This window comes from Dendropsophus ebraccatus, chromosome 11 (assembly GCF_027789765.1).
Source record: "Dendropsophus ebraccatus isolate aDenEbr1 chromosome 11, aDenEbr1.pat, whole genome shotgun sequence".
NCBI lineage: Eukaryota > Metazoa > Chordata > Amphibia > Anura > Hylidae > Dendropsophus > Dendropsophus ebraccatus.
Window position 1 is genome coordinate 99,446,777 of NC_091464.1, and position 12,849 is coordinate 99,459,625.

General features: G+C 35.2%; 1 protein-coding gene across 2 annotated transcripts in view; it reads left to right on the forward strand.

Annotated features, from left to right (window-relative positions):
- LOC138767807 (uncharacterized) overlaps positions 1-12,849 on the forward strand; it is a 66,672-nt gene that overhangs the window by 12,432 nt on the left and 41,391 nt on the right. For both annotated transcript variants that reach the window (XM_069945584.1, XM_069945585.1), the window contains exons 2-3: positions 6,094-6,174; positions 12,525-12,617. In XM_069945584.1, coding sequence (XP_069801685.1) covers positions 6,094-6,174; positions 12,525-12,617 — 174 coding nt within the window. The remainder of the gene's footprint in view (positions 1-6,093; positions 6,175-12,524; positions 12,618-12,849) is intronic.

Below are 12,849 nucleotides of genomic sequence, written 5' to 3' on the forward strand. Positions count from 1 at the left end.
GGGTGATTGGCGGTGAGCTGAGGTGACGGAAACAGGAGCAGCAGGCTTGCAGAAGACTGCGGTGGAGTGGGCAGAAGCTGGGCCCGGCCAGTTCCGGTAGGTGCAGCAGCAATCTTCTTCCCCCGGCAACGTAGGTAATGGCTGAAGGGCCGGGGGCGGAGCGTGAGCGGCTCGCGCGGGAACCTGGGAAATACGGCCGTAACCCCTTCCTGGGCCGCAGCGTGACAGGTGCAAAGTCTCTGGGGGAAGTTGTAGTGTACCCTGAGAATACTGGTAGTCGGCACAACGCAGTTTGTATCCTGTTCGTGGCGCCAAATGCAATGCCCCAGGCTCCTAGGGGCCACTCCGCAGTGTAGATGATGCTAATAGGCAGGAACCGGGGCAGCTGTAGGGTATAGTGTTGTCACGGTGAAGGCACGAGGGTGATACAGCTAGAAACCGGGCTCCTGACCATGCGGGGATACTGGGCATGCGATTCCTCGTTGTCCTTAGTCAGGGCACCAATTATAACACCAATGCCAAGGTTCAGAAACAACGGTAGTTGTATATTTATTGTAACGGTGGTAACTAGTAGCAACAGTCTCTCCGGATGCAACCGGGAATAAGGCAAACTTGAATAATGCAGAGTAATGGGTGATGCTGCAATAGGCTGTGAGAGTAGTGTGCTGAATAATGGGAGTAGTAGTGATACTGAAGTTGAGGGAGAAAGGACAGACACACTTGTCTCCCTGAAGGTGGAGGACAAGACTGAGGCAGAACAGGAAGTCACATGGTAACCCCAGCCAAAGCTCGATGACCATTGGAGTTACCATGGAAGTAGGGGCAGTCACGTGACATCCAGCCATTGCATCATCACACCATTAGGCACATACAGAGAAATATACATGAGAAGTACCATACTTGAACACTGGGGGGGCGACATAAAACCCTTAGGCACTGATACCTGAATATACATACAAGAAATGAATGAAATAGCAGACTTGAATACTGAGAAGGTGACACAATACACGCAGTTTGCAGTGAACCATAGTTTTCCAGAACAGAACTGGTTATAATAAAAGTGTGAGGATAAAACAGCAGACAAGAGGGCCTGTTCTGGGACACTGCAGATTTATTGTGGAGATATAGGTGATGTAGATATGATGGAGATATGATAGATGTGATGGAGGTTGAATGGAGATATGATAGATGTGATGGAGATGGGATGGAGATATGATAGATGTGGTGGAGATGGGATGGAGATATGATAGATGTGATGGAGATATGATAGAAATATTATAGAGATGTGATAGAGATGTGATGGAGATATGATAGATATGATGGAGATGGGATAGATGTAATAGATGTGATAAAGATGGGATGGAGATATGATGGGAATATAATAGATGGGATAGAGATGGGATGGAGATGGAGATGGGATGGAGATATGATGGGAATATAATAGATGTGATGGAGGTGGATGGAGATATGATGGAAATATAATAGATGGGATGGAGATAGGATGGAGATATGATGGAAATATAATAGATGGGATGCAGATAGGATGGAGATATGATGGAAATATAATAGATGGGATGGAGATGGGATGGAAATATAATAAATGGGATGGAGATAGGATGGAGATATGATGGAAATATAGATGGGATGGAGGTGGGATGGAGATATGATGGGAATATAATAGATGTGATGGAGGTGGGATGGAGATATGATGGAAATATAATAGATGGGATGGAGATATGATGAGATATGATGGAAATATAATAGATGGGATGGAGGTGGGATGGTGATATGATGGAAATATAATAGATGGGATGGAGATATTATGGAAATATAATAGATGGGATGGAGATATGATGGAAATAAAATAGATGGGATGGAGGTGGGATGGAGATATGATGGAAATATAATAGATGGGATGGAGATGGGATGGAAATATAATAGATGGAATGGAGGTGGGATGGAGATATGATGGAAATATAATAGATGGGATGGAGAAATATAATAGATGGGATGGAGGTGGGATGGAAATATAATAGATGTGATGGAGATGGGATGGAGATATGATGAAAATATAATAGATGGGATGGAGAAATATAATAGATGGGATGGAGGTGGGATGGAAATATAATAGATGGGATGGAGATAGAATGGAGATATAATAGATGGGATGTAGATATGATGGAAATTTAATAGATGGGATGGAGGTGGGATGGAAATATAATAGATGGGATAGAGGTGGATGGAGATATGATGGAAATATAATAGATGGGATGGAAATATAATAGATGGGATGGAGATAGGATGGAAATATAATAGATGGGATGGAGATAGGATGGAGATATGATGGAAATATAATAGATGGGATGGAGGTGGGATGGAAATATAATAGATGGGATGGAGATATGATGGAAATATAATAGATGGGATGGAGATATGATGGAAATATAATAGATGGGATGGAGATATGATAGATGTGATGGAGATGGGATGGAGATATAGATGTGGTGGAGATGGGATGGAGATATGATAGATGTGGTGGAGATGGGATGGAGATATGATAGATGTGATGGAGATATGATATAAATATTATAGAGATGTGATAGAGATGGGATGGAGATATGATGGAAATATAATAGATGGGATGGAGATATGATAGATGTGATGGAGATGGGATAGATGTGATGGAGATGGGATGGAGATATGATGGAAATATAATAGATGGGATGGAGATGGGATGGAGATATGATGGAAATATAATAGATGGGATGGAGGTGGATGGAAATATAATAGATGGGATGGAGGTGGGATGGAGATATGATGGAAATATAATAGATGGGATGGAGATTTGATAGATGTGATGGAGATGGGATGGAGATATGATAGATGTGGTGGAGATGGGATGGAGATATGATAGATGTGATGGAGATATGATATAAATATTATAGAGATGTGATAGAGATGAGATGGAGATATGATAGATATGATGGAGATGGGATAGATGTAATAGATGTGATGGAGATGGGATGGAGATATGATGGGAATATAATAGATGGGATAGAGATGGGATGGAGATGGGATGGAGATATGATGGGAATATAATAGATGGGATGGAGATGGAGATGGGATGGAGATATGATGGAAATATAATAGATGGGATGGAGATATGATGGAAATATAATAGATGGGATGGAGGTGGGATGGAAATATAATAGATGGGATGGAGGTGGATGGAGATATGATGGAAATATAATAGATGGGATGGAGGTGGGATGGAAATATAATAGATGGGATGGAGGTGGGATGGAGATATAATAAATGGGATGGAGATATGATGGAAATATAATAGATGGGATGGAGGTGGGATGGAAATATAATAGATGGGAAGGAGATAGAATGGAGATATGATGGAAATATAATAGATGGGATGGAGGTGGGATGGAAATATAATAGATGGGATGGAGATAGGATGGAAATATAATAGATGGGATGGAGGTGGGATGGAAATATAATAGATGGGATGGAGATATGATGGAAATATAATAGATGGGATGTAGATATGATGGAAATTTAATAGATGGGATGGAGATAGGATGGAGATATGATGGAAATATAATAGATGGGATGTAGATATGATGGAAATTTAATAGATGGGATGGAGGTGGGATGGAAATATAATAGATGGGATAGAGGTGGATGGAAATATAATAGATGGGATGGAGATAGGATGGAGATATGATGGAAATATAATAGATGGGATGGAGATATGATGGAAATATAATAGATGGGATGGAAATATAATAGATGGGATAGAGGTGGATGGAGATATGATGGAAATATAATAGATGGGATGGAAATATAATAGATGGGATGGAGATAGGATGGAAATATAATAGATGGGATGGAGGTGGGATGGAAATATAATAGATGGGATGGAGGTGGGATGGAAATATAATAGATGGGATGGAGATAGGATGGAAATATAATAGATGGGATAGAGGTGGATGGAGATATGATGGAAATATAATAGATGGGATAGAGATAGGATGGAAATATAATAAATGGGATGGAGATAGGATGGAGATATGATGCAAATATAATAGATGGGATGGAGATGGGATGGAAATATAATAGATGGGATGGAGGTGGATGGAGATATGATGGAAATATAATAGATGGGATGGAGGTGGGATGGAAATATAATAGATGGGATAGAGGTGGATGGAGATATGATGGAAATATAATAGATGGGATGGAAATATAATAGATGGGATGGAGGTAGGATGGAGATATGATGGAAATATAATAGATGGGATGGAGGTGGATGGAGATATGATGGAAATATAATAGATGGGATGGAGGTGGGATGGAAATATAATAGATGAGATGGAGATAGGATGGAAATATAATAGATGGGATGGAAATATAATAGATGGGATGGAGGTAGGATGGAGATATGATGGAAATATAATAGATGGGATAGAGGTGGGATGGAAATATAATAGATGGGATGGAAATATAATAGATGGGATGGAGATAGGATGGAAATATAATAGATGGGATGGAGGTGGATGGAGATATGATGGAAATATAATAGATGGGATGGAGGTGGGATGGAAATATAATAGATGAGATGGAGATAGGATGGAAATATAATAGATGGGATGGAAATATAATAGATGGGATGGAGATATGATGGAAATATAATAGATGGGATAGAGGTGGGATGGAAATATAATAGATGGGATGGAGATATGATGGAAATATAATAGATGGGATAGAGGTGGGATGGAAATATAATAGATGGGATGGAAATATAATAGATGGGATGGAGATAGGATGGAAATATAATAGATGGGATGGAGATAGGATGGAGATATGATGGAAATATAATAGATGGGATGGAGATAGGATGGAGATATGATGGAAATATAATAGATGGGATGGAGATAGGATGGAGATATGATGGAAATATAATAGATGGGATGGAGATAGGATGGAAATATAATAGATGGGATGGAGATAGGATGGAAATATAATAGATGGGATGGAGGTGGATGGAGATATAATAGATGGGATGGAGATATGATGGAAATATAATAGATGGGATAGAGGTGGGATGGAGATAGGATGGAAATATAATAGATGGGATGGAGGTGGGATGGAAATATAATAGATGGGATAGAGGTGGATGGAAATATAATAAATGGGATGGAGATAGGATGGAGATATGATGCAAATATAATAGATGGGATGGAGATGGGATGGAAATATAATAGATGGGATGGAGGTGGGATGGAAATATAATAGATGGGATAGAGGTGGATGGAGATATGATGGAAATATAATAGATGGGATGGAAATATAATAGATGGGATGGAGGTAGGATGGAGATATGATGGAAATATAATAGATGGGATGGAGGTGGATGGAGATATGATGGAAATATAATAGATGGGATGGAGGTGGGATGGAAATATAATAGATGAGATGGAGATAGGATGGAAATATAATAGATGGGATGGAAATATAATAGATGGGATGGAGGTAGGATGGAGATATGATGGAAATATAATAGATGGGATAGAGGTGGGATGGAAATATAATAGATGAGATGGAGATAGGATGGAAATATAATAGATGGGATGGAAATATAATAGATGGGATGGAGGTGGATGGAGATAGGATGGAAATATAATAGATGGGATGGAGGTGGGATGGAAATATAATAGATGGGATGGAGGTGGATGGAGATATAATAGATGGGATGGAGATATGATGGAAATATAATAGATGGGATAGAGGTGGGATGGAGATAGGATGGAAATATAATAGATGGGATGGAAATATAATAGATGGGATAGAGGTGGGATGGAAATATAATAGGTGGGATGGAAATATAATAGATGGGATGGAGAAAGGATAATCCCACACTAATCCTCTGGGTACATATCATTTGGTGGATGCGGCATCTCTATTCTGATGGCTACAGAGCTGCGGTGAGCTGCGGTGGAACAATAGTGGGAGATGTGCGGCTCTATGCTGCCCCCTGCTGCTGTTCTCCTGACCCCATGATGTATTCTTCTGTCTGTACAGGAAACCTCCGACCTGTAACAAATGGGTCTGTGACTACGCACCCTGCGGCCATAGAGACCACTGTGACTCCAGGAGAGCAGGGTGAGATCTCCATAGGAGAACAATCATCACATGACCTGTGACTATTACATATACAACACTAAAGAGACATAGAAATATAGAGGGGACCACAGGCTGATCCTGAGAGATTACTACACATAGTATACAAGATCATCATCACAGTCCCTGCTAATCGACACCTGGAAACATCCCGACGTAACGTACAACTCATAGAGGATAATCATACATACATCATATATCATACACACATCATATATCATATCATACACACATCATAGAGGGTTATCATACATACATCATATATCATACACACATCATATATCATACATACATCATAGAGCATCATCATACATATATCATACATACATCAAATATCATACATACATACATCATAGATGATCATCATACATACATCATACATATATTGTAGAGGATCATCATACACACATCATATATCATACACACATCATAGAGGATTATCATACATACATCATATATCATGCATACATCATAGAGGATCATCATACATACATCATAGAGGATCATCATAAACACATCATAGATCATACATACATACTTTATCATACATACATCATAGAGGATTATCATACATACATCATACATACATACATACATCATAGACGATCATCATAAATACATCATAGATCATACATACTATATCATACACACATCTTAGAGGATTATCATACATACATCATAGAGGATAATCATACATAGATCATATATGATACATATATGATAGAAGATAATCATAATAATCATACATACATCATATATCATACACAAATCATATATCATACATACATCATAGAGGATAATCATACATACATCTTATATGATACATATATGATAGAGGATAATCATACATACATACATCATATATCATACATATATCATACATACATACATCATAGAGGATAATACATATGTGATACATATATGATAGAGGATAATCATACCTACATCATATATCATACATACATCATATATCATACATACATCATATATCATACACACATCATATATCATATCATACACACATCATAGAGGATTATCATACATACATCATATATCATACATACATACAGGATCATCATACATAGATCATATATCATACATTTATGATAAAGGATAATCATAATAATCATACATACATCATATATCATACACAAATCATATATCATACATACATCATAGAGGATAATCATACGTACATCATATATCATACACACATCATATATCATACATACATCATATATCATACATACATATATATATCATACACACATCATATATCATACATACATCATATATCATACATACATATATATATCATACACACATCATATATCATACATACATCATATATCATATCATACATACATCATATATCATATCATACACACATCATAGAGGATTATCATACATACATCATATATCATACACACATCATATCATACATACATCATAGGGGATAATCATACCTACATCATATATCATACATACATCATAGAGGATAATCATACATACATCATATATCATACATACATCATATATTATCATACACACATCATAGAGGATTATCATACATACATCATATATCATACACACATCATATATACATATATCATAGAGGATCATCATACATATATCATACATACATCATATATCCTACATACATCATAGAGGATAATCATGCGTACATCATATATCATACATACTTCATATATCATATACACACATCATAGAGGATTATCATACATACATCATATATCATGCATACATCATAGAGGATCATCATACATACATCATATATCATACATACATCATAGAGGATTATCATAAATACATCATAGATCATACATACATACTGTATCATACACACATCTTAGAGGATTATCATACATACATCATATATCATACATACATCATAGAGGATAATCATACATAGATCATATATGATACATATATGATAGAGGATAATCATAATAATCATACATACATCATATATCATACACAAATCATATATCATACATACATCATAGTGGATAATCATACATACATCATATATCATACCTACATCATATATCATACATCCATCATAGAGGATAATCATACATACATCTTATATGATACATTTATGATAGAGGATAATCATACATACATCATATATCATACCTACATCATATATCATACATACATCATAGAGGATAATCATACGTACATCATATCATACACACATCATATATCATACATACATCATATATCATATCATACATACATCATAGAGGATTATCATACATACATCATATATCATACACACATCATATATCATACATACATCATATATCATACATACATAATAGAGGATAATCATACATACATCATATCATACACACATCATATATCATATCATACACACATCATAGAGGGTTATCATACATACATCATATATCATACATACATCATATATCATACATACATAATAGAGGATAATCATACATACATCATAGAGTATCATTATACATACATCATAGATCATACATACACTATAGAGGATTATCATACATATATCATACATACATCATAGAGGATCATGATACATATATCATACATACTTCATAGATCATTTATCATACACACATCATATATCATACACACATCATATCATACATACATCACAGAGGATAATTATACATACATCATATCATACACACATCATATCATACACACATCATAGAGGATTATCATACATACATCATAGAGGATCATCATACATATATCATACATACATCACAGAGGACCATCATACATACATCATATATCATACATACATCATACACAACTCATAGCAGATCATCATACATTCATCATATATCATACAAACATCATATAGTATAATTATATATACATCATATCACACACACAAAGAGGATCATCATACATACATCATATATTATACATACATCATAGAGTATAATCATATATACATCATATCATACACACATCATAGAGGATCATCATACATACATCATATATTATACATACATCATAGAGGATAATCATATATACATCATATCATACACACATCATAGAGGATCATCATACATACATCATATATTATACATACATCATAGAGGATAATCATTCATACATCATATATCATACATACATCATATACAACTCATATAGGATCATCATACATACAACATTCACAACTGATATAGGTTTATCATACATACATATATACATCATACACAACTTATATAGGATCATCATACATACATCATATAGGATCATCATATATACATCATGCACAACTCATATAGGATCATCATACATACATCATACACAACTCATATATGATCATCATACATATATCATATAGGATCATCATACATACATCATATAGGATCATCATATATATCATACACAACTCATATAGGATCATACATACATCATATACAACTGATACAGGATCATCATACATCATATAGAATCATAATACACATGTAAGATCATCATATATACATCGTACACAACTCATATAGAATCATACATCCATACATACATCCATACATAATATCATGTATAAATACATACAAACATACATACATCGTATATCATACAAACATCAGACACAACTCATATAGGATCATCATACACTCAGATACATCATAATACACATACATTCATACATACATACACACATACATCAGACAAAACCCTAATAGGTCAGCTGGATGAAGGAGGGACATGTAACCTCTGATAGTTACTATTATATATCTCTACAGTATATAATACTACCCCTATACTACTGGAAAACTGCTATACTACTACACAACACATATATGACACCTACACAGTATATAATACTGCTATACTACTACAACACAGCACATATATTACACCTACACAGTATATAATACTGCTATACTACTACTACACAGCACATATATTACACCTACACAGTATATAATAATACCGCTATACTACTACTACACAGCACATATATTACACCTACACAGTATATAATAATACCGCTATACTACTACTACACAACACATATATGACACCTACACAGTATATAATACTGCTATACTACTACAACACAGCACATATATTACACCTACACAGTATATAATACTGCTATACTACTACTACACAGCACATATATGACACCTACACAGTATATAATACTGCTATACTACTACAACACAGCACATATATTACACCTACACAGTATATAATACTGCTATACTACTACTACACAGCACATATATGACACCTACACAGTATATAATACTACTGCTATACTACTACTACACAGCACATATATTACACCTACACAGTATATAATAATACTGCTATACTACTACTACACAGCACATATATTACACCTACACAGTATATAATACTGCTATACTACTACAACACAGCACATATATTACACCTACACAGTATATAATACTGCTATACTACTACTACACAGCACATATATTACACCTACACAGTATATAATAATACTGCTATACTACTACTACACAGCACATATATTACACCTAGACAGTATATAATAATAACGCTTTACTACTACTACACAGCACATATATTACACCTACACAGTATATAATACTGCTATACTACTACTACACAGCACATATATTACACCTACACAGTATATAATAATACTGCTATACTACTACTACACAGCACATATATTACACCTACACAGTATATAATAATAACGCTATACTACTACTACACAGCACATATATTACACCTACACAGTATATAATACTGCTATACTACTACTACACAGCACATATATTACACCTACACAGTATATAATACTGCTATACTACTACTACACAGCACATATATTACACCTACACAGTATATAATAATACTGCTATACTACTACTACACAGCACATATATTACACCTAGACAGTATATAATAATAACGCTTTACTACTACTACACAGCACATATATTACACCTACACAGTATATAATACTGCTATACTACTACTACACAGCACATATATTACACCTACACAGTATATAATAATACTGCTATACTACTACTACACAGCACATATATTACACCTACACAGTATATAATAATAACGCTATACTACTACTACACAGCACATATATTACACCTACACAGTATATAATACTGCTATACTACTACTACACAGCACATATATTACACCTACACAGTATATAATACTGCTATACTACTACTACACAGCACATATATTACACCTACACAGTATATAATAATACTGCTATACTACTACTACACAGCACATATATTACACCTAGACAGTATATAATAATAACGCTTTACTACTACTACACAGCACATATATTACACCTACACAGTATATAATAATACTGCTATACTACTACTACACAGCACATATATTACACCTAGACAGTATATAATAATACCGCTATACTACTACACAGCACATATATTACACCTAGACAGTATATAATACTACTGCTATACTACTACTACACAGCACATATATTACACCTAGACAGTATATAATAATACTGCTATACTACTACTACACAGCACATATATTACACCTACACAGTATATAATAATACCGCTATACTACTACACAGCACATATATTACACCTACATAGTATATAATAATACCGCTATACTACTACACAGCACATATATTACACCTACATAGCATATAATAATACTGCTATACTACTACTACACTGCACATATATTACACCTACACAGTATATAATAATACTGCTATACTACTACTACAAAGCACATATATTACACCTAGACAGTATATAATACTACTGCTATACTACTACTACACAGCACATATATTACACCTACACAGTATATAATAATACTGCTATACTACTACTACACAGCACATATATTACACCTAGACAGTATATAATAATACCGCTATACTACTACACAGCACATATATTACACCTAGACAGTATATAATACTACTGCTATACTACTACTACACAGCACATATATTACACCTAGACAGTATATAATAATACTGCTATACTACTACTACACAGCACATATATTACACCTACACAGTATATAATAATACCGCTATACTACTACACAGCACATATATTACACCTACATAGTATATAATAATACCGCTATACTACTACACAGCACATATATTACACCTACATAGCATATAATAATACCGCTATACTACTACACAGCACATATATTACACCTAGACAGTATATAATAATACCGCTATGATACTACACAGCACATATATTACACCTAGACAGTATATAATAAGCCGTCCATCTTTGTTTCAGGTAAATCCCTTGGGATGACAGCGAGCAGCAGTGCAGTAACCGCAGCAACCGCAGCACCTGGTGACCCAGAAGACCACCGGGGTGCGGCATGTGGTAAGCCGCACAGAGCAATACCGGCCAGTCATCTGCTAAACTCTGAGCACATAGGGGGAGATTTATGACCTCCGGCCTACACATGTCCGTGCAGCGCCGGAGCTCAGTGCATTGCCTCTACACAAATCCCGCTCAGAGCTGGCGAAGGTTTTAGTATAATTGTTTTATGGAAAAAATGATAAATGTGGTGCAGGCAGAGGCCACGCCCCCGTAACACCCCCTCACCGCCCGC